The 24464-nt window shown below is 42.2% G+C and overlaps 1 protein-coding gene across 3 annotated transcripts in view; it reads right to left on the reverse strand.

Annotated features, from left to right (window-relative positions):
• Positions 1-702: 702 nt before the first annotated feature.
• Positions 703-24464, reverse strand: part of LOC115109365 (nuclear pore complex protein Nup93-like) — a 41278-nt gene continuing 17516 nt past the window's right edge. For all 3 annotated transcript variants that reach the window (XM_029634180.2, XM_029634181.2, XM_029634182.2), the window contains 18 exons: positions 12463-12525; positions 8694-8822; positions 7148-7222; positions 6313-6405; positions 6027-6166; positions 5780-5912; positions 5466-5623; positions 5060-5225; positions 4806-4899; positions 4023-4214; positions 3789-3915; positions 3270-3387; positions 2932-3048; positions 2663-2781; positions 2382-2499; positions 2165-2248; positions 1230-1358; positions 703-976 (listed from right to left, as the gene is read on the reverse strand). In XM_029634180.2, the coding sequence (XP_029490040.1) occupies positions 866-976; positions 1230-1358; positions 2165-2248; positions 2382-2499; positions 2663-2781; positions 2932-3048; positions 3270-3387; positions 3789-3915; positions 4023-4214; positions 4806-4899; positions 5060-5225; positions 5466-5623; positions 5780-5912; positions 6027-6166; positions 6313-6405; positions 7148-7222; positions 8694-8822; positions 12463-12525 (2166 nt within the window). In that variant the 3' untranslated portion in view covers positions 703-865. The remainder of the gene's footprint in view (positions 977-1229; positions 1359-2164; positions 2249-2381; positions 2500-2662; positions 2782-2931; positions 3049-3269; positions 3388-3788; positions 3916-4022; positions 4215-4805; positions 4900-5059; positions 5226-5465; positions 5624-5779; positions 5913-6026; positions 6167-6312; positions 6406-7147; positions 7223-8693; positions 8823-12462; positions 12526-24464) is intronic.

Below are 24464 nucleotides of genomic sequence, written 5' to 3' on the forward strand. Positions count from 1 at the left end.
CATCAACAAAGAGTATACAGTGGATGTTGAATTTTCGTTCTAGCACCCACAAAATCTCATTATCAATGAGTTCTCAAAATATATATTTTTAAATCGCCAGTTGAGGTGTATTTTAATGTAGAACACACATCTTGTGAATACCTTAATTAAAATGTTTTGCAAGCTTTTGTTCTTCGTGGACCACTGGATTATGGCTTGTGCAATGAATCCCAATTCCCTGTTGCTTCTTGACTATAGGTTATAGACTGTGTCTCAAGGATAGTTTGAGATTTTGGCAACCAAGCCCTTTTTTCTACTTACCCAGTCAGATTTGACATTTTAGTCATTCAGCAGATACTCTTATCCAGAACGATTTACAGTGAGTGCAAACATTTCCTATACTGATGGATACGATTTTTATGTCTCTGCCTGCAGTTTGAGCACCATGAGTTCATCTGACTCTGGGGGGAGGCTTCATTGCCAAAAATGTTAACTATCCCTTTTACCATAAAATAATATCAAAAGCCACAATTAATTCTTTAAATTAATAATCCCAAATTAATCTAAGAGTAAAAATATTTCTTTCAGTGTTTTCTTTAAATCCAGGAGGTACTCACACCACTAATCATTTAATAGATGACCATCCATGATGCATAACAATGGAAAAAACAATAAGCAAACTGCCAAACTAAATTAAAATGAATCAAATAGTGGGGTTTATAATTAAATGAATGAATTAAACTGACATTTTATTTCGACTTGTGAAAAAATACAAATATGGAACAACATAAGGACAAAGAAATGGGAAAAATGCTGAAAAAAATCAAATAAATCAGACAGTTGATGAGAAGGGTGGGTATGGCTGGGGCTTTGGGGTATTCTGGAGTCAGTTCATTAGGACCTCCATCTGCACCAGCCGGGCATTGGTGTCGCCTGCCATGCGGTATGGGATAATCCCAGCAAACGTGATCAGTGCTCGAGCCTGGCTGCGCAGTTGCTGTTAACAAACACAGAAAATGCCAAAAGGGCATGTTAACATCTTAGAGTTGACAGTGAAATCAACCCTGTGTCAAAACAAGACGGTGCGGTACTCATTATTCAATGAAATAACACATAATAGAGCAGAGGCATGTCTCTACTGCCCAGTCCATCACAACACACAGCCCCCAAAAGTCCCTCAAAGACTTAACACAGTCCCTCCATTTTTATCCCATGGAAAGTATTGCCCTGAGAGGTCACCATCTCCTCACCGAGTCTCTGTCCTCCATGGATCTCTGTGGTCGACCAGGGGCTCCTGCTGTGGCGCCCTTCAGACGTTTGTACTGCATGAACAGGATGTTCATGGTGGCCAGGAGAACCTCCGACAAATTATGCCTGACCTGGAACAACATGCAAAGGACAACGCAGGTAAGACAGGGACCTTTGCCACCCAGAGCCCTGCTCACCTTGGCCAGCTCATTTAGTTTCACTGCTTCCTCAAACAGGCTGTTGTCCTCAAAAAGTTCTACATCTGCACCATTGACAGCATCTTGACTGGCTGCATTACCGCTTGGTATGGCAACTGCTTGGCATCCAAGGCGCTTACAGAGGGCAGTGCTTACAGCCCAGTACATCACTGGGCTGAGCTCCATGCTATCCGGAACCTCTATACCAGGCGATGTCAGAGGAAGGACCTAAAAATGCTCAAAGACTCCAGCCACCCATGTCATAAACTGTTCCCTCTGCTACTGCACGGCAAGAAGTCAAGATGCACTATGTCTGGAACCAACAGGAGGACCCTGAAAAGCTTCTACCCACAAGCCATGAGACTGCTAAATAGTTTGTTAAATAGTTAAATAGCTACCTGGACTATCTGCATTGACCCTTTTGTACTAACTTTGACTTATCTCATATGCTGATACTACCATTTACTATCTGTCAATTTTATTCCTAGTTATATGTACATATCTACGCCAGTTACCCCATACCCCTGCACAATGACTCAGTACTGTATATAGCATTTGTATCTATTATTTGTTTTACTTTTGTTGGGAAGGGTCAATAAATAACCATTTCATTGCTACTCCACACCTGTTGTTTGCTGAGCATGTAATCAATCAAATTAAAATAAAAGGATAAAAGATTACATGTACACTTTGGATGTGTGGTGCTGCATACCGAGTGTAATTACAGTGCAGTATCTCACCTCATCACTGAAATTACGGAATGCAGCGACCCTCTCCTCCACACTGTCCTGACTCAGAGGGACCAGCTTCAGTCTCTCCATAACCTGACACAAATAGAGAGATACAGGGGAGAAGTTAGGGACAGTTAAAGAAGAGGTCATCATAACTACTATCAGTTCCATCTGAATGAACAGCATTGTAAGCCATCAGGCAGGAAGAACTGGGTGTCAGACTCACATCGTAGGCTTGGTCTATGTGACCAACATGGTACTCATCAAAGAAGGTCATGAGGTCCAGCAACAGGTAGAAGGTGCTGTCCACAGACTTCTCTCCAGCAACACCCTGGGTCCGGTACCTGAAACAGAGAACAAGACCACACACTAAAGTTAGAGAACTTAGCCTCAATGGTCCACTCATCTTTTCTAACACAATTGCTTTCAGTAAGCCTATAAGATGCAATGTCAAACAAGTTCTAATTTCAGTGGTAATACAGAATGTAGATGATGCCAGGATGTTACCGCTCAGCGATGGCAACAGCGGTGTTCTTCAGTCTCTCCTTATTGGACTGGGTGGAGCCCACTTGGGCAATAACAGGACTCAGCAGCCTGTTCATCAGCTCTAGGACCCTGTCTGAATTCTACAGATCAGAGGAGGAAAATAGAGAAATGTGAGGAGACATTTGATTTTTTCTACTCTTCGTCTCTATCAACGCGGCCCATTCCTTCACCTAGAGTAAACCCACTGACACTGCTTGACCCCAACGTTTGCCACCCAAAGCCCTGCTCACCTTGGTCAGCTCATACAGTTTGACTGCTTCCTCAAACAGGCCCTTGTTCTCTGCCTCCAGCGCCACTTTTGTGATAATGGCTCGCGTGTCTCCGGCAAATTTATCAATTACTCCAGGCTAGGGGAGAAGCACAAGGCACAATCAGCTCTTTGAACAGCCCGAATACACATTCCCGGGTGCCGCGAGCACAATGGAAAAATCAGCAGCACCATGATTGCTTTCACAAAATGGATCATTATGCACAATGAAGTGAATAACATTTAAAGAGGGGTTTGAACCGAGTCTCTTCTCTTAAAACATACATTTATCATGAGTGAGAACAAAAGTGTGACCATTACCTTCCTGCTGCCATCTTTTTCCAGTCTTCCCAGAAGCATGTCAAACTCTCGACTCTCAATCACCAGCTCGCTAACACAGCACATAAACATGTTTTCTCCTTGGCTGTTTTTTTCATTCCTGTACCCAAAAGGAAGAGAGGATAGACAATCACATATTTGATATAAAAATAAAAAAACGATTATTTGATACACATTACAGCGTTTAATTAACAATAGAGGTCTGAAGGCTCTAATCAAAACTCTTTATTCTCTTAACCCCAATAGAAAGAGTAAATGACCTAACCAAGGGTATGTGTGAAAGCCTCTGTATTATTCATGGTGAACTGGATTCATGGCCCACTGGCTTATTCATGAGGCCTCATCTCTTCAATCACCCAGAAATCCCCTAACAAAGACTTCATTTTCCCTTTATACCGCCGTGCCTCCAAGTGTTATTGACACACAGTGGAGTGGTGGAGAGGTCTCCCCAACTGAGAGCAGCATCTCTTAGGAGGATGGCTGCAATGTAACCTAACGAACCGTAGGAAGTAGAAGTACTGTAGAGCTTCCCGGGGGTCTGTGGACTCAAACTTGCGTGTGTAGAGCATGAGGAGACGGATGAAGTTGAGCCGTCGGACCATAGGGGGGTCCCCAGCCTCCTGACTCACTGAAACGTAGAAAAACATTCACTTATCAGTAGCCATCAGCTTCAAAAGGTGTGTGACTAGACATTAAGCAAATGTAGAGGAAGACAAACACGTGGGCCTGACGTACACAGTTGTGCGCTCTGTCCAGAGGACTTGAGCAGCAGCCCTAGTTCGTAGAGAACCAGAGCCACGTGAACAGCATGACTGCGTAGACGCTCCACCCGGAACAGGAAGGCCACAGCAGCCTCAAACTGGGCCGTGAGGAACAGCACCTGGAAGTACAGGAATGGCTGCTGGATGGCTGAGAAGTGGGACTCTCCTGCAGATAAACTCTAAATTATTAGGATCACATTATGGGAAAGGGAATAGAACATGCTAATTGAATATATATTAATAAAGTCAGAAATGTATTTGCTCCGCATTACAAAGATTCTAAACAATTACAAACAAACCAAAACTATTCCACTTCTACTACTTCGTCATCAACTTGCATTAATCCCTCTCAGTAAAGTTCATTTTCAACTAAGTAGGAAGTAAACATGAATACATCAGCCATTTTGAAAGGCAGCAAGCTTATCTATGAGTCACAGTCACCTTGTATTGCACTGTGTTGAAATGAGCGAGATAACAAGCCATGATTCATCCTTCAGGTGGCAGAGCTTTGCCTCCTTATGTCTGATAAAACTTAAGAAAAGTTTAAGTCTTAAGAGTGAACAGTGAAGCACTTCTTTATCTGAGCAGAGCAGTTCCCAGGGGGGACTGAGAAGTGGTGATATTACAAAACTCTACTTTAATAGAGTCCTCATGTCCTAGACAGTATTCTCTCTTAGAACAGAATTAGTATTGAAGGTCTATTTTTGTTCAAATTAGTAGTCTAGCTGTCATGTACCCAGAAGTGTTCTGAACTCACCATAGTCCTCTAGAAGCTGTTTCTGTAGCTGGGCCAGTGTCAGTCTGTCCTGAGGAGCACTGCTGCCGTCGTCATCGAAGCACACCTGGTTGAGCTGTGGGCATGGAGGAAGGGACACGTCTACGTTAATGTGAGGGCTCATTTACAATAGGCAAACCTATTTGACCTGATTCTCCCTCAACTAGCGCTACGTATCATGTACAGTGGTAAAATATTAATATCCTGACTCTACAGACTGGTCATCAGGCAAGCACCTTGAGCCACAGGTAGTCCTCGGTTTTGTCGGCCACCTCTCCATGGTTGTCTGCAATGTCACACTTCCCAATGAGGCAGTAGACGGCCCTCTTGTAGGGGTCAGCGCTGTTCCTCAGCACTCTGCGGTAGTGGAGACGCAGCTTGTTCTCTGTGGCAGGGGCCAAGCTGAGGAGAGGACACAGCACAGGTCAGACAGAAAGCAGTAGACAGAAAGAGATGGAGAGAAAACGAGTACTAAGGAGATTCGATTTGATTCATATGAGCAAAGAAATCACACTGGTGCTTTGGTGTTCTGAGCCATAGAGTTACAGCACGTCAAATTCCAGGAGAAAGTGAAACAGAAAGCTAATCAGCCTTGACCAGTTTACTAACACAGCGGAGGTACATTATGTGTGAGGTTCCTACCGTCTGTCAGGGCTGTTCATATATTCCTGGAACCAGGTCTTGAAGTCTCCTAGCTGGTGCTGAGCCCGGTTCACCACCTGCATGGCAGCCCCCAGGTCCCCACAGCGAAGGCAGTAGTAGATCAGAGCCCAGACTGGGTGACCCTCCACCTCACCATCCTATGATAAACACACACACAGCGGAGTTAACCTGCATGTCTCTACACTACACTTAGTAAAAGCGCCAACTGGAATAGTCCAGGGCTATGTAAGGCTGGGCACAGTGCTAATGTCGTTTCTAGCAGAATGTGCTGCAGTGCGGAGGGGCAATAGTACCTGCATGCCTGGCAGAGGCCCTGGTAGCTTGATGTTGAGGAAGCTGCACACCAGCTGATAGGTGCCAGGGACTCCGCCCAGCTGGGCCTGGAGCAGGTTCCCAAACACCGTTACCATGGTGTAGTTCTTGTAGCTGCCGTAGAGGGAACACAAAGAGAAACGTTAGTGGAGGGGTAACTACATGAGTGTATTTTGCAATACATTTAGGGAGTGTTCTCATTCTATTTCTACGGCTCTCCCCTCTGACCTGTTCTCCAGGAACTGCAGGGCCTGCGTGACGAAAGCCATCTGCATGTCCACGGACGTGCGGCTCTTCAGCGTGTCTTTGGCTGGGACCAGCAGCACGTCTGTCATCTGCTTCACCATCAGCCACATATCTGACACGTTCTGTAGAGACAAACATATATACTCGTTCAGATATACACACTCGTTATCCAAAATGTCCACAACTGGCCATTGGAGAATTTACCAACCCTGCGGAAGACAAACGTAGACAGAGACAAAGGAATGTGGAATGGTTCCGTGAAGCTAACCTTGTCATCCAGGCTGTCTACCACTGAGGCACAGAGGTCTCCCAGGTTGGGCTGGACGTGTCCGTTCACTATCTTCTCATTGAAGACGTAGATCTGAGGCGGAACAAAAGCAGAGAAACACTTACAGATGGGTCAGAGGACAGAGAGGTACTGAATGCTGTCCGTTTCAGCACTAAGACCAGGGGGCCCTGATCCGCACCTCGGTCCCAGTCGTCCCCAGGGAACACTACGACCGCATAGAGAAGTGATGGATGATGAAAAACAGGACAAAAAGGATGAAAACGTTCAGCAGGTCATCAAAGAAGATCACAAAGAGCAGCATGATGACACCGCAGGCGATATGGCGACACATTCCGTCCTCTTTAACCAGTGGACTAAAACTCCTGTGTTCATCGAGTGACTGGGGAGGACGATACAGAGACAGGCTGACCCCTGTGAAATGGGGCAGAGAAATGACCCAACATGCACTGGCTCTGCTAGCTAATCAATTCTTTGATCTATTGCTGCCTTGTTTAGCAGGACCCCATAACTATGAAGTGAAGTGCACTACAGTGCAGCTGCATCCTGACTGAGGCTGTGCATCCATTTCAGCCCACGAGGTTCCAGGGCACTTAGCCTCAGGCTGACTGGATGTATTACAGCCTATTAAAGTCGAATATCGTCACATAGGGAAATTTATAAAATACACCAGAGAGAACAGGTTTGGTGATTTACATCTTTGAACATTTTAAGTGAGACTAATTGCAGACTGCACTTCCCTTTTTTTGCTATGTACTGTAGGTATCTCACGTTAAGTGGTGCTGCACTGCAATCAGCGTCAGGCCAAATTACTAACCTGTCGTCCATAGGCTACCTCCACGCTGTCAAGAGCACTCCGCCCAGGAGCCCCTGCGTCACTCACAAAGCTGGGCTGCAACACAAACAGACAAGGAGACGATACAAGTCATTTCACTGAACGTTAAATAGAAAGCTGCCCTGAGAGGACAGGGTAAACCTAAAAAAATTGTGAATAAAAGTGTGTAGTTATGTGATGGCGAGAGAAACGAAGGGTTATCGCCTCAATCTTTGTTGCTCATAATTGTAGTTGTGACCAACGTAGCGTGAAAGCCATTGTGAACAAAGCTCACGGTTGAATGCACTCGCATTATAAAATGCACGCACGTATACACATAAACATTTATCCAGATCAACAATGTATTCTTGAGAACAAAAGGGACATACCCATACAATGTACATTCCATGTATAGGGCAGTATAAATGTACATCCCATGTATAGGGCAGTATAAATGTACATTCCCATGTATAGGGCAGTATAAATGTACATTCCCATGTATAGGGCAGTATAAATGTACATTCCCATGTATAGGGCAGTATAAATGTACATTCCATGTATAGGGCAGTATAAATGTACATTCCATGTATAGGGCAGTATAAATGTACATTCCATGTATAGGGCAGTATAAATGTACATTCCATGTATAGGGCAGTATAAATGTACATTCCATGTATTCCATGGGCAGTATAAAGTATAAATGTACATTCCATGTATAGGGCAGTATAAATGTACATTCCATGTATAGGGCAGTATAAATGTACATTCCATGTATAGGGCAGTATAAATGTACATTCCATGTATAGGGCAGTATAAATGTACATTCCATGTATAGGGCAGTATAAATGTACATTCCATGTATAGGGCAGTATAAATGTACATTCCATGTATAGGGCAGTATAAATGTATATTCCATGTATAGGGCAGTATAAATGCTGTATGAGACATGGCATTATAAGAGAAGAGAGTATAGACAGCAACAACTGAACACAGAAGATGTGCGTTTCTGGCATAGAGAGTGAACAGCAGGTCACAAATTTAAAATGTAACTGTTGGTTAATAATTCAATAAGCACAGGAAAAGACAAATCCAAATCAACTCTAACACAAACTCCACAGGACAATGTTTAAGAACTACAGTTAGGAAATTGTGATTACCACAGCAAGTTTTCCTACTGTGCTAAATATCTGGAGCCCTGAAGGTTATCTAAACAGTTACATAAAACAAACATAGCTTTGGTAAAGACTGATAACATTGTGGGAGAACCAAACTGAATGTGCTGGATCATTATCCATTATTAAAAACAGGAGTGCTTGCCATTTAAGTTATGAAAAATAAAATATTTAAGGAAAAATCTTGCAAATGGAGGGGCCTATTGAATTCTGCAACATCCATCTGGGTTAGTAAACATTTTTGATTAGTGCGTATTTATCTCAATGTGGTCAAGTCATATATTATATGTATATAGATTATATCTGGATGTGTGCTTTATGCACTGGAGTTCATAGGGTTTATAGGACAATGATAAACATCAGATGGAGACACTGACCTCTACGTCTTGGCTGAAGTCCAGAGCATCTTCCCCTGCTCCCAGCAAGGTGTGCAGTACTCTCTGCTTCACCTGCTCCCACTGAACCAGCATGGACTCACGGTGGTACTCCTCTGCCAGGAGGAACGTCTGACAGAGAACAAGAAAAGAGAACACGTAAGTATGAAGAGAGAGAGAGAACCAATTTAATTTGGACAGACCAATTTGAAAATAATTGAGAGAACCAGGCTAGGCTGCATAAATGGGTTAGAAACCACATGATTTGTTTAAAATAGCCAACGCTGCAAAAACTCTCGCCATGGGGGATATACTTTCTGAGGAAAGTATTCACACCTCGATTTCTTCCACATTTTGAATTGGTTAAATTGAGATTGTGTGTGACTGGCCTACACACAATACCCCATCCATAATGTCAAAGTGGAATTATGTTTTTAGATATCATTGCAAATGAATAAAAAATGAAAAGCTGAAATGTCTTGAGTCAATAAGTATTCAACCCTTTTGTTAAGACAAGCTTAAATACGTTCAGGAGTCAAAACTTGCCTAACAAGTCACATAATAAGTTGCATGGACTCACTGTGTGCAAATGTGTTTAACAAGATTCTTTAAATGACTACCTCATCTCTGTACCCCACACATACGTAAAATTCTAAGGTCCCTTGGTCAAGCAGTGAATTTCAAACCCAGATTCAACCAAAGGCCAGGGAGGTTTTCCAATGCCTCGCAAAGGGTGGCACATATTGGCAGATGGATAAAAAAAGCAGACATTGTATATGAGCATTTCAAAGTTATTAATTACACTTTGGTTGGTGTATCAATATACCCTGTCACTACAAAGATACAGGCGTCCTAACTCAGTTGCCGGAGAGGAAGGAAACCGCTCAGCGATGTCACCAAGAGGCCAATGTTGACTTAAAACAGTTAGTTTTCTCCAATCACAGCCATTTGATTTGATTTGATTTAAACTCTGAGGATGGATCAACAACATTGTACTTACTCCACAATACTAACCTAAATGACAGAGTGGAATATTTTTATTCTGTACAGGCTTCCTTCTTTTCAAAACACGCATCCTGTTTGCAATAAGGCACTAAAGTAAAACTACAAAAATATGGCAAAGAAATTCACTTTATGTCCTGAATACAAAGCGTTATGTTTGGGGAAAATCCAACAACATACCACTGAGTACCACTTAATTTTCAAGCATGGTGGTGGCTGCATCATGTTATGGATATGCCTGTCATCGGCAAGGACTAGGGAGTGTTTTAGGATAAAACGAATTGGAATAGAGCTAAGCACAGGCAAAATCCTAGGGGAAACCTGGTTCTGTTTTTCAAGTTCACCTTTCAGCAGGTCATTAACCTACAACAAGGACAAATATACACTTGAGTTGCTTTCCAAGAGAAATGTTCTTGAGTGGCCTAGTCACAGTTTTGACTTAAATCAGCATGTAAATCTATGAAAAGACTTTGCTGTCTAGCAATGATCAACAACCAACTTGACAGAACTTGAAGAATTTTTTAATAGTCCAATCCAGGTGTGAAACGCTTTAGAGACTTAACCAAAAAAAACTCAGCTGTAATCGCTGCCAAATGTGATTCTAACATGTATTGATGTATTGACTCAGGAGTGTGAATACTTATGTAAATGAGATATTTCTGTATTTCATTTGCAATAAATGTACCAACATTTCTAAAAACATGTTTTCACTTTGTCATTATGGGGTATTGGGTATAGATGAATTAGAAAAAAAAAAGAAAAAAAAAGTATTCAGGCTGTAACACAAAATGTGCAATAAGTCAAGGGGTATGAATACTTTCTGAAGGCACTTTATCTGTGCACAATAAACACCTCCAATCACCCATGCAGGCATCCTGGGGCCCCACACAGTAAAAGTGAGATCTGGGACTATGCGGGCTCTTCAAACTGGCTCACGCCCTGTGATGCCTGGGTGTGTGGAGGGATGGGATTGTGACGCTAAAGTGGGTCTGCATTTATGGCTGGTCCAGATTTAGCCAAGAACCGATTAGAATCCAGAGACCTTATCTATCTCAATCCCACCGGGACAGTGGATACTAATTAGAACTGTTCCTAATTAAACCTGGTCTGAACTCATGCAGAGGAAACCGTTTTAGAAAGATAATAGGCAAAGGGTTTATATTGGTACAAGGTGAACAAGTCATGATTGACAACACAGGGTATGGGTTTATTCTTTTTATTAAAAAGTGTGAGACAGATTGCAACTACAGCCTTTTCAGGAGAACATTTGGTATGTCAAGATGTCATGGAGGGAAACCTTTGGCTATACAAGAGCAGAGTGTGAGATTTATCAATATGAACGTTTGCTTGAGCCAGTGCGTAGATTTACGCATAGCCATGACCAGTGATGGAATAAAAGGAACTGCTTGTCAAGCGTAGGATGCGGAAAATATATGTGAGAGTTAATTGTATTTTCATTGTGACCATATCAGTGCATTTGTTACAATAATAATCCCTATAAAGTACAGTCATTTGTTAAATTAGTGGCACATATGAAAGTTAAACTTTATGAAATACTATAAAAGACTGAGATAATGGGAAATGGAATGAGAGATGGCTGATTTTGCTCAGTTGGAAGATTTAGCACACGCTGCATTTCGCAGAGTGAGCGTTTTTAGAAACAGGTAGGACTATTTTTGCAGAAACGACAGATTGGCTCATCAGATATCGTTTCCCAAAACCAATCTTATAGGATCCTTGCGTGGATTTAAAACCCATTTAGAAAGGCCAGTCCGGTACACTTCAAAGTGTTTATCTACCCTCAGGTTTTTGGCAACGGGTACTTTTCAGCGGGAGCTTGCCCATTGGCATCTCACATCCCTTGATGAACCAATGTTTTGTATGCAATAACATACAAACCGCAACATACAATTTCCATAAACCACAGCACAACAGGGGTTTCTTTGCCACCAATGGGTTCCCAAATACGAACGGCGCAATAGACGGGACCCATAATCGCCATCGCAAAACGAGTTAAAACTATGTGAACAGAAAAGGCTTCCACTCAATGTGCAGGTGACGTGATACGTAATAAAACGTTGCTGAATGTGTCAGCCAGGTGGAACGCACAACTCGTTCATTTTGCAAAACAGCCATGCTGGTCTACACATCTACAGGAGGGTGCTGTTGAGGATGAATGGCTTATTGGCGAGTGTTGCCTACTGATTTGAAGTATATTGCCATTGGTAAAGCAACTTAGAACTGTCCTAATGGTCCTCTCTTTGTAGCTTTATTACATTTTACTGGTCAAACCACAACTGGGCGAGTGAAATAAAACCTTTCTGTTGTATTCAATCTCTGACACTAGCACCTCTATTTCAGTCTCGGAAAAGTTATTTTTTTAATAGCTTTTTTGGGTTGTGCCGTTGTAGGCCATTTCATGGTACAGCGTTGTATATTCCCACAGGTTTAAAGGGATGATTGTCTATATGGTTAATTAGGGGTGTTTCGAAATGCTAATAGCCTAGGTTGTGCAAACAATTGGTATTTGTCAACATATCTCCTACCAGTGTACGTATGATGCTCATAGGATTGTTTGACAAATCACACTTTTTCTGTGTACGAACAATCTAATTTCCTTCCGTAAGTAGTATTTTAGAATAGTTTCAACGCAATATTGATAAATGAAGCCCCAGGTATGTTAAAGCCAAATGGGATTATTAGATGTGAACATGGGGTGCAGAGAGGGTGTGGTCATGGCAAACCAGTCAGCCAAGAGAGTGCCACTTACCCTGCGACGTGAGTCCTCGATTGCAGAGAGCAGCGCATTGTCCCTCTCATTCTTCAGAAAGCCCTGGAAAGACAGAAATGCTGGAGGTTAGAATGGCTTTAACCAATATTCCACTTGACCACAGTCAGGTCCCTGCAAAATGCTAGCTGCAAGGGCTAACTAAGGAGAAGAACTATCATCATGAACGCTGTGCTAAATATGAGGCCAGCAATCAGGGCATAGCAACTTCATGTTCTTAGTAGCCGTAGAAGCCTCTTCTTGACCTGACATTCTAACCACTCAAAAATAACTCCTGTTACGTATCTTGTCAAGCGTTAAGCCATTTTCATGCTCCATCCCATCCCCACAAACCCAGAGCCCATCTCAAGGCATTTTACAGCTAATTCAACGAAGCCTGACTGATGATGAGCACCAGTCGATTAGACGCACCGCACCTGGCCCTTTGTCCTCGTATCATCCCATCTTCAATTTCCTACCTTAGGGAACAAACTCCACAGTGGGCTGAGATTCATCAGCATCTACATTCAACTGACTAACATGATATAAAAGAGACGGATGGATGCATCTTGAAGAGACTAAAATGTTCGTCTGTCTGCTGTCTCACTTCCTTAAGGGGTCAAAATGGTGATATAACAAGCCTACCTTTCAGTACCAAAATAAAATAAAATGCCATTACTATTGCAATACCTACATACAAGGAACTCAAATTGAACATCTTATTTTGTCATGTTAGTCATGGGTTTAATTCATGAGCAAATTTGCACACAGCTGTGTAGGTGCACGTAGACTGTGCTCACCATCTCACATAGAGTAAGCGAATTAATGTACACTTTGGCACGCACAGAGAAACATCAGCCTCCACTCCTTCCGATGTCCGAAGAGAAAACATTTTGTACCCAGAACAGGCAGAACCGCCCTCGTAGTGGACGTTGCCACAAGGCAGCCAGCCAGCCCGAGGTGAGGGAGGGGTGGGGGGAATAAAACTCACCCACCCAGACATACAGCAATGTAAAAGAGGGCGGTGGTTGAGGGGTCAATGCATCTAAACCAGGGTGGGGTTAGAAGCTAAGAATAAGATATAGCCTACTATATGAAAAATGGTGGTGCTGAATCGTCCATAGAGCCATCGCGGATCGTTAGGAAACCAAATTCCAGGCCATGAATGAATGGTACCACAGTGGTGACCAAGCTTGCCACAATGACACAGATACCCTGATAGTCAGCACAATGGATGTCACTCTCACTACGCCCATTCTCTGTGATCGTGGACACTGGCTTTAACAACTAGGCTAAATGCCAGCCACACCCTTTTACAATGTGAGGACATTTATATGCCTTAAAAATCTGATAATTTTGTCTATCGTTGCCTTCCATTATGTCTGCTTCAGTGGAATAACCAACAAACAATCTCATGCCTTTTAGAGTGGAATTTCCTTTTATGCAGACAAGATATTTTTAAAGCTGAAAAGGGTAATGTCATACTTTAGTCTGCGATTAAGGCCTGCAATTCACAATGGCACACATTTACACTTCCTCGCACAGCAATAGGAGATACTATTGAAATATGTAAAAAATTTAAATAAACGGTAGAACTGGCGAAAAAAAGAAAAGAGCAAATGGAAGCCTAATGGATTTCGAATTTTCCAGGTGTCAGTATGATATATATAGTAGTCTATCCCCTTCTCTCAGATAATGGGCCTTTTCCTGCAGACTGTCTCTCGGCACCTGTCATCTCTAGGACGGACCACGCAGCATCCCGTCCAGCCCTCGCCACCTCACCTCTCCCTGCCTCAGCCCCTCCCCCTTCGCCACAGGCTCAAACCTTCCCCACAGGCTCAAACCCTTGCCCCAGTCTGTCGAATCCATCACATCACCAGACATCAGAGTGGCAGCAGTCCGCATCTTGACTGACAGCTAGAAATTATCATTGACTTATTACTTCAGCAGCCGACCGTCAAATGACAAGTGTAAATGAACAGTGCGGAGAGTGCGGGAGGAGGGGGGAGGCTGAGGCTTTTCAGTATCGCAAGCAATAAGAGCAGTACCTATCCTCTATTCAAAAGATAAATCAAAGGAAGATTTCCTGCTATATCTTGCCAATTACATTTCTTGCTCAGTCATTGTGCTCGGTCCTCCCATCGTCTGTGGCAGAGAAAGGAGCGCCCCCCTCAGGAGATTCTGCTCTCCAAACGAAACAGGTTCTACCCAGTTTGCACCCAAAGAGCTGACAATGGAGCTATTTATATACTAGGAGAGCTCAGGTCAAGTCTCCAAACACAGCAAGACACACAGAGAATACATCTGAATAAATGTATATATTTCCTAGTGAACTGGCATTATGTGGAAGAATATAACAGAGTACCAAGATTAGGCTATGCGTTTCATTCTATGGTTTCCAGAAAGTGAAGGGTCAAAAGGGAGGGGGAACTTATCCGCATTTTTTTTATTTAAAAAGCGTACACTTTAGGCTATCATTTCATATTTAGGTTCTAAACTCCCTGAGTAACGGACAAAGAAGCTGTAAACTCCCTGGATCTTTTATTCCTGGCATATATCCAGCCAAATACACATGTGCAGTATGTAACATATATAGCCAGCTGGTCTGACTCGAGAACCTTCTCCTACATAATTGTATTGTCCCTCAAAATTTGTGTGCCGTATGTTCGCAAGAACAGAAAACATTCACTATAGTTCACTAGTAGAACTCAAGAAAAAAAAGGACAGCATAGGAATAAATGTACATGTAACACATGGGCCATATCACAGTGCTGATTCGTGTCACATACATGCAATTCTTCCAGGGCTCAGTCAAACGAGCAGTCTAAAGGTTCACAAATCATAGTGATTTTACTGTGTCCGTACATAGTTACAACATCACACGCAGAAAGCATTCTAGAACATCTTAAAATCAATTCTCTACCATCTGGATTTACATGTTGAATTCTATGTTTCATCCTTTTCCCTTAGTTCTGCATGTAATGTACTGATGCTCAGCAGTTCCACAGAGATACAAAGAAAAAAGTGTGATGGGTCAGTAGCTGAAAACCTGCATCTTCATTTACTCTGTGACAATGAGCGGAGCAGGGGAGGTGAAACCCCACCCTTATTCCACCACTTCCTGTGTGGAGAATAAGCATTCATATAACTGACCATCACCATCTTCATAGTCACAGACAGAGATGGTGACAGAGTGAGATAGAGGAAAGAGAAGGTGACAGACAGATCGTGACAGAGACAGAGCAGATGTAGAAACGCAGAGTGTCTGTGTGTGGAGGCAATACTCACTCATGCTGTGGCTCAGCCTGCCAGGCAGGGAGAGAGAGAGAGAGGAGAGGTGCAGGTAACCAGGTGTAGACAGACCTATGCCTGACACTAAACACACAGCCCCGTCTCCATCTGAAGAACTGAGCAGGCGCCATTCTGGGGCGTTTTCGGACCATCCTCTGACAGGCCCGCATCGCAGACGCTGCACCTTCCTCACTCAATGTGGGCCACCGGTGTGAACCCAGAGATGTGCCACATGAAGGGTTACTGTAGGCTGTTTTATTGTTGGAGGACTATACCAAGTCAGCCCTCAGACGCAGGGGGGAGATCAAGGAGGAGTAATTGCTCAACCTCACAGGCCTTCCTCTCTCTATCAGCAGATCCTCCCCCGCCGCCTGCTTCTTTCCAGCATCCCTGCCGTCCTCTTCTCTCAGTGCCACTCGTTTCTTCCCCCCTTTTTTTTTTTATACATCTATGCATCCTTCCCCTTTTCCTCCTCCCCTAGCGCAATGCAATTATGGTAATGGTTTTTCTCCCCTCTGCTGATGGCTTCCGACATCCTGTCCAGAAATTGGGCTAATAATCCTCTTAAGGAGTCATGTTTAGTTAATGAGAAGGGTGCAGTGGCTTCTCAGGGGGGCATACAGAGTACACAGCTGCACAGACCAGACATGCTGCACATGTGAAGCTATTTAACCAAAGTCTGCTGTAGCAGCAGCTGCGCTTATCAGACTGTCCAGAGAATACATGCCATCACTATAGCTGCTCTCAGAGAAAGATGGGGGAGGGAGAGAAAGAGGGGGAGGGAGAGAAAGCAGGAACAGAAAAATATGGAATTGAAAAACTGGGAAAGAGAGAAAGACACTTCTCCTTTTCGCCATTTTATCATTGGACTGTGATCCAGCTCTCTTTCCATGCCTTTCTCGCCTCTATTCGATCTTCATTTCAGTTACATTGTCAATTCTCTTCCTTCTCTGTATTTTTCCCATGGATATGTCTATCACCCCTTTCTCACTCTCATTCCTTCTTCATCTCCATCCTCACTGGTGAGCCATGCCTCAACACATACAAATATAACAAATGTAAAAGCGGTGGGCTATATACATACCTTCAACTTAAATGTGGGAAATCAAATGCATTACCACCCAAATATACTACAGACATCATTCACACCCCAATTCCTCTCTGTGAGCCACCCACAGAGATAAGAGCGGCTACGCCTCATCAGCATCCAGCATTTCCTTTGTCTTCTTAAGCTTCCCTTTGAGCACTTGAACATACAGTACTACACAGTGAAATCACACTCAATGTAAAGAATACCACACAATATTATTACCAGTGCCTAGGCTACTGAAATGACTAAGCTATGAATGCAGTGCAGACAATAGGGAAAATACCATGCAGTTTCACTGACTGCACATAGGCTACCACATACAAATATCATCTCCTGGACTAGCCTAATTGTCGTGACTAATAAATAGCTGAAAAGGGTGGCAATCCATTGACTAGTTATAAAATATTACTTAGCAATCAAGGCACACAGTTTGTAACATAGGATATTTGAAGAAAAGTGAATTTTATTGTCCAACAGTTTGATGATAAATCTTCAATAGCTTTTCATTGTGGCTTGACTTAACTCTACAGAGGCTCCCTGCCCGTAAGGATAACACGAGACACCAGTAATGTGAGAGTAATACTAGCTTTATACAGCAAGGTCACACAGTTTTTCTAAATAAATGTTCCATTAATTGCCCATGAAAACTGTCATGTGAAAAAATGGACAGGAATGCAAAGGTATGCACAGTGGAGGGGGAGGATAAAAAGTACAGAACAGTAGAAGGCCAGCCACTTCCCACTGTGTCTGGCCCACGCACTCAACTGAGTCCAGCTAAAAAGGCCTTGTTAAATCCTGCAACAGGGCTAAGTGCACTTCCAGTAAAACCAAGGCTCCATCCGGCCGGCCCACCACATGTAAGGTTGGGGATTATGAGTGGGAGAGGTAGCACTGGGTTCATCAGAAAAATGAGGCGATCAATACAGAAATATAACACCCCAATCATTCACTGACTATCTCCTGCCTTCCCATCCCCCACAACCCTGTCATAGGCCTAATTTCTATGATCATTTCCTGATGTGTGGACGACACCCTCTTCTAGAATAGGCTAATCAATGCATTTGATACAGCAACAATATTATTACACACTGCTAAAATTAATATTGTAGGGTCAAACCAGTTAAGAGCAAAAGAGAACATTGTGTGTTAACATTTGACAGTCTGGGTGTGGCCAGAGGATGGAACTCTGTCTTCAAGCCTCATTTTCTCATGTGCTTTTACATGTGACTACTAACACAATGGAATAACAGTATAGACTGGTGCTAATCTTCTTTTTCAACATACTGCACATTGACTGGAGGTTCTTCCCGTTTCCCTTTATCTGAGACAGTTCAGACTGTTCCCACTAAATGGCTTCAGATTTGCAGAAACATCATCTGTTGATGTAACAATTGGCAGAAAGTAAGAGCTACCATTAACTGATTAGCAGGCATTTCACATTTCATTGACTTGCATAAAAACCCAGGGAACATCATCCCAGCTGCAATTCATCAGCACACATGGAGAATGGGGAAAAGCCAGTGTGTAGACACAAAAGAAAAACAAATAAAATGCCTCCATATTGACTTTTGTAAAACAGCCACAGCTCGCAGGTGGGACACTGGACAGAGTTTGGAATAGTGATGGGGAAGAAATATAATCCATAGTTACATGTTGGGATATTATTTTTGATGATACATCATATTGTTTTGACAATATTATAATATTATTTTTTGCGCTAGTTGGCTGTAACTGCATCAAAACTTCATAGCTAGTGATGAGCAATTAGTGCTTTTTCAGTGGGGTGGTTCAGTTTCGGTTAGATTTGTTATCACGGTTTTCGATTCCGGTTTCGATTATTTGCACTATGCATTACGTGGGTTGAATGCTGTAACACAGAATAAAACTATCAATTAAAAAAAGTCCCATGATGGTTGTAACTGCCAATTACTGCTTAGTAGCGACTTGCCTAGTTTAAATAAAAAGGTTAAGTAACAATTTATTCACCTTACTTTAATAAAAAATGTCAGGTGTATATTATTTGATTACTCTAACATTTAATTCCAAGTCTTCTCATCTCTGCAGAGCTGCTGCCTGACAAAAATCACTATTTTGAAGTAAATAAGGAATACTTTTATGACTGCTGAATACCAACTATCAATCACTTAGATCATGTATTTTCAGATAGAGATACCTCGTGAAGAAACAGCTGCTCTGTATCCCCCCCTCTTCCATAGCAGGTGTAAAAGAAACAGCTGCTCTGTATCCCCCCTCTTCCATAGCAGGTGTAAAAGAAACAGCTGCTCTGTATCCCCCCCTCTTCCATAGCAGGTGTAAAAGAAACAGCTGCTCTGTATCCCCCCTCTTCCATAGCAGGTGTAAAATAAACAGCTTCTCTGTATCCCCCCCTCTTCCATAGCAGGTGTAAAAGAAACAGCTGCTCTCTGTATCCCCCCTCTTCCATAGCAGGTGTAAAAGAAACAGCTGCTCTCTGTATCCCCCCCTCTTTCATAGCAGGTGTAAAAGAAACAGCTGCTCTCTGTATCCCCCCCTCTTCCATAGCAGGTGTAAAAGAAACAGCTGCTCTCTGTATCCCCCCCTCTTCCATAGCAGGTGTAAAAGAAACAGACCGGACAAGTAGATGTGCACGGGATTATGGTCATTGTAGTTAATTAACACGTTTTATGAGCTAAACTATCTAGAATATTGTCCTGTTGGAAACTAACTCACTGCTACATCGCACAGTTTGGGCTGGATATGATTCATCTCTAGAGAAACTCATGAGGTCACACAAAAAAAAACTCCAAAATGGAATTCAAATAATTGAACGGATGTTGGTCAATGAGTTCTTTAAAAAAGTAAAATAACCAACGTTTCAGTAAACCGCTCAGCACTATTCATAGCTTGTTCTCCAACTTCTTTTGAAATAGGGTACCAATTTGTTTTCAGCACTTTAATTTCCATGACTGATCAAAACAAAATGTTCTCAAGGCTCTCTCGTCCCTCTGCAGCAGACATATGGTGAGCAATATGTTTGGAACATTACAATAAATTCACAGCATCGAATCGCAACACGAATCGTATCAGCGCCAAAGTATTGTGATAATATTGTATTGGGAGGTCCCCGGCAATTCTCGGCCCTAGTTTGAAACCCACTATAATATGGCATGTATCCATTTAGGTTCTGAACAGATTACAGCACCACTTGATCATCAATTGGTTATTCCATAGCTAGTAAAAATACAAGTATACCAAACATTAGGAACACATTCCTAATTTTGAGTTGCAATATTCTTCGGGACATGGACTCTACAGTTGTGAAGAAAGGTTTTGAGAATGAAACAAATATTAATTTCCACAAAGTTGGTTGCTTCAGTATCTTTAGATATTTTTGTCAGATGTTACTATGGAATAATGAAGTATAATTACAAGCATTTCATAAGTGTCAAAGATTTTATTGACAATTACATGAAGTTGATGCAAAGAGTCAATATTTGCAGTGTTGACCCTTCTTTTTCAAGACCTCTGCAATCCGCCCTGGCATGCTGTCAATTAACTTCTGGGCCACTTCCTGACTGATGGCAGCCCATTCTTGCATAATCAATGCTTGGAGTTTGTTAGAATTTGTGGGTTCATGTTTGTCCACCCGCCTCCTGAGGATTGACCACAAGTTCTCAATTGGATTAAGGTCTGGGGAGTTTCCTGGCCATGGACCCAAAATATTGATGTTTTGTTCCCTGAGCCACTTAGTTATCCCTTTTGCCTTATGGCAAGGTGCTCTTTCATGCGGGAAAAGGAATTGTTTGTCACCAAACTGTTCCTGGATGGTTGGGAGAAGTTGCTCTTGGAGGATGTGTTGGTACCATTCTTTATTCATGGCTGTGTTCTTAGGCAAAATTGTGAATGAGCCCACTCCCTTGGCTGAGAAGCAACCCCACACATGAATGGGCTCAGGATGCTTTACTGTTGGCATGACACAGGACTGATGGTAGCACTCACCTTGTCTTCTCCGGACAAGCTTTTAGCCAGATGCCCCAAACAATCAGAAAGGGAATTCATCAGAGAAAATGACTTTACCCCAGTCCTCAGCAGTCCAATCCCTGTGCCTTTTGCAGAATGTCAGTCTGTCCCTGATGTTTTTCCTGGAGAGAAGTGGCTTCTTTGCTGCCCTTCTTGACACCAGGCCATCCTCCAAAAGTCTTCACCTCACTGTGCGTGCAGATGCACTCACACCTGCCTGCTGCCATTCCTGAGCAAGCTCTGTACTGGTGGTGCCCTGATCCCGCAGCTGAATCAACTTTAGGAGACGGTCCTGGTGCTTGCTGGACTTTCTTGGGCGCCCTGAAGCCTTCTTCACAACAATTTAACCGCTCTCCTTGAAGTTCTTAATGATCCGATAAATGGTTGATTTAGGTGCAATCTTACTGGCAGCAATATCCTTGCCTGTGAAGCCCTTAATGTGCAAAGCAATGATGTTGGCACGTGTTTCCTTGCAGGTAACCATGGTTGACAGAGGAAGAACAATGATTCCAAGCACCACCCACCTTTTTAAGCTTCCAGTCTGTTATTCGAACTCAATCAGCATGACAGAGTGATCTCCAGCCTCGTCCTCAACACTCACACCTGTGTTAACGAGAAAAATCACTGACATGATGTCAGCGGTTCCTTTGTGTCAGGGCTGAAATGCAGTGTAAATGTTTTTTGGGGATTCAGTTAATTTGCATGGCAAAGAGGGACTTTGCAATTAATTGCAATTCATCTGATCACTCTTCATAACATTCTGGAGTATATGCAAATTACCATCATACAAACTGAGGCAGCAGACTTAGTGAAAATTAACATTTGTGTCATTCTCAAAACTTTTGGCCACGACTGTACAAGGTGTCTATAGCGTTCTACAGGGATGCAGGTTTCCAAATGTATTCATGGTACAGACAGGAAACTGTTGAGCGTGAAAAAAACAGAAGCGTTGCAGTTCTTGACACAAAACTTGTGCAAACCAGTGCGTGCGCCTGTCATACGCCGTTCAAAGGCACTTCAATCTTTTGTGTTGCCCATTCACCCTCTGAATAGCACACATACACAATCCATGTCTCAATGCTTCAAAATCCTTCTTTTACACTGATTGGAGTGGATTTAACAGATGGCATCAATAAAGAATCATAGACTGACCAGGTGAAAGCTAAGTCAGGAAAAGAGGTGTTCTTAATATGTTGTATACTCAGCGTATGGTTGTTTCTGATCCCTGATTATTATGAAAATATCCACAAATTTGTCCATGTAACTTTTTAAAAATTATTAGGAGTCAGGGCTAAGAGCAGAAGTTCAGAAAGCAATAACTATCTTGATCTGCAATTTTTAATACCATAATTCCTACTGGAAATGCTCTGAGAAATTAGGCAAATTTATATTTTACCCATTTTAAATTATACAGATATTTATCATGTGATAGTCCTGTCTCTTATTTAGGATATATTTAATGAAGGGCTATTTTTCATTGGTTAAGGCAGAGGAATTAGGCAAATTCTGATTTGAGGGGTATTGTAATGCAATACCCCCCCAAATGTAAATCACATAGACATCTAGATTTATTTAACTAGGCATGTCAGTTAAAGAACAAATTCTTATTTTCAATGACGGCCTAGGAACAGTGGGTTAACTGCCTGTTCAGGGGCAGAACGACAGATTTGTACCTTGTCAGCTCGGGGATTCGAACTTGCAACCTTACTCCAACGCTCTAACCACTAGGCTACCCTGCCGCCCCATGTTTACATACACATAGGTTGGAGTCATTAAAACTTGCTTTTCAACAATAACAAATGTCTTGTTAAATAAGAATCGGCATTCCGTCAACGGGACAGTTGTAAATCATGCACGAGTTATGTCAAGATAGCAGATTTTAGAGAAACAACAAACGTCAGCACATAAGTGTCTTATATGGGCTGAAAGCTTAAATTCTTGTTAATATAACTGCACTTTCCAATTTACAGTAGCTATTACTACAAGAAAATGCCATGATATTGTTTGAGGAGAGCTCCTAACATCAAAACACTTTTTTCAACGCAATAGGTTTGATAAATTGATAAATTAACCTCTGAAGGTGACATGTGTACTTACATTCTGAAATCTTGCTCCGAGTTATCATCCAAAGGGTCCCAGAGATAACATGAAGTGTCGTTTTGTTAGATAAAATCATTTTTATTTCCTAAAAAGGTCCATATAGCACACACGATCGATTTTGTATTTCCACTCTTTCAATTTGCAAAGAAAATAATCTTTGAAAACCTAAATGTTGTTTGAACGAGTCAAATCACATTCATACCTATTCCTCAGAGGTCCTAGAAGGTAACAAGACTTCACCATTTCATTAGGGGTGTAGTATATCCTATAGGGCACCATATTTGGTCAGAGAGCGACACCTTCATGGCACACCGATGACGCGGGCGGCCATCACTTGAACGAATGCATCTTTGTCAAATAGGCACCAAGCCGGGTCAAACAAAGCTAACTAGATAGCCAATGAGCTGGGCTTCCCGGGAGTATCCGGAAACCATGTATATGTCGTAAAATTTAGGTACTAACCTTGTACGACTGCATGCCTTTTCATTTTGGACAAAAATAAGGATATTCAGAGTTATGAAGTTATGAAAACTGGTTGTTTTGCAAATGTTGAACTTATAATATGGCTACTAATACTTGAAAAGCTAAGCAAAGTCCAAGTAAACAGATTTGACGATATTCTTGCAGAAAAATGGAATAGGAATGTCTTTTTCACAATTTGCCCAAATGAACCTGGGGACTTCACACTAAAAGTATTGAGGATCACTCATACTCCAAGTTATCCATCTGAAACTTTGCACACACACTGCTGCCGTCTTGTGGACACCATCGGAATTACAACAAGAGTGATGGCTATAACAGTGGCCTTTCCCTTGCATTTCAAAGATGGTGGTAAAAAAAAACTAGTTGGTTAATTCTTTGTATTTTCTTCTATCAGATCTAGTGTGTTATATTCTTCTACATTCAATTCACAAACTTCCATGTGTTTCCTTTTAAATGGTAACAAGAATATGCATATCCTTGCTTCGGGGCCTGAGCTACAGGCAGTTAGATTTGGGTATGTCCTTTAGGTGAAAATTGGGGGGAAAAAAGGGGCTATCCTGAAGAAGTTTTAGCAAACTATAGTTTTGGCAAGTCAGTTAGGACATCTACTTTTTGCATGACTCAAGTAATTTTTCCAACAGTTGTTTACAGACAGATTATTTAACTGAATCACAATTCCAGTGGGTCAGAAGTTTACATACGCTAAATTGACTGTGCCTTTAAAGAGCTTGGAAAAATTCAGAAAATGATGTCATGGCTATAGAAGCTTCTGATAGGCTAATTGACATCATTTGAGTCAATTGGAGGTGTAGCTGTGGATGTATTTCAAGGCCTACCTTCAAACTCAGTGCCTCTTTGCTTGACATCATGGGAAAATCAAAATAAATCAGCCAAGACCTCAGAAAAAAAATGAGAGACCTCCACAAGTCTGGTTCATCCTTGGGAGCAATTTCCAAAATGTCTGAAGATACCACGTTCATCTGTACAAACAATAGTATGCAAGTATAAACACCATGGGACCACGCAGCCGTCATACCGCTCA

The sequence above is a fragment of the Oncorhynchus nerka genome, linkage group LG25 (assembly GCF_034236695.1).
Source record: "Oncorhynchus nerka isolate Pitt River linkage group LG25, Oner_Uvic_2.0, whole genome shotgun sequence".
NCBI classification, from domain to species: Eukaryota; Metazoa; Chordata; class Actinopteri; order Salmoniformes; family Salmonidae; genus Oncorhynchus; species Oncorhynchus nerka.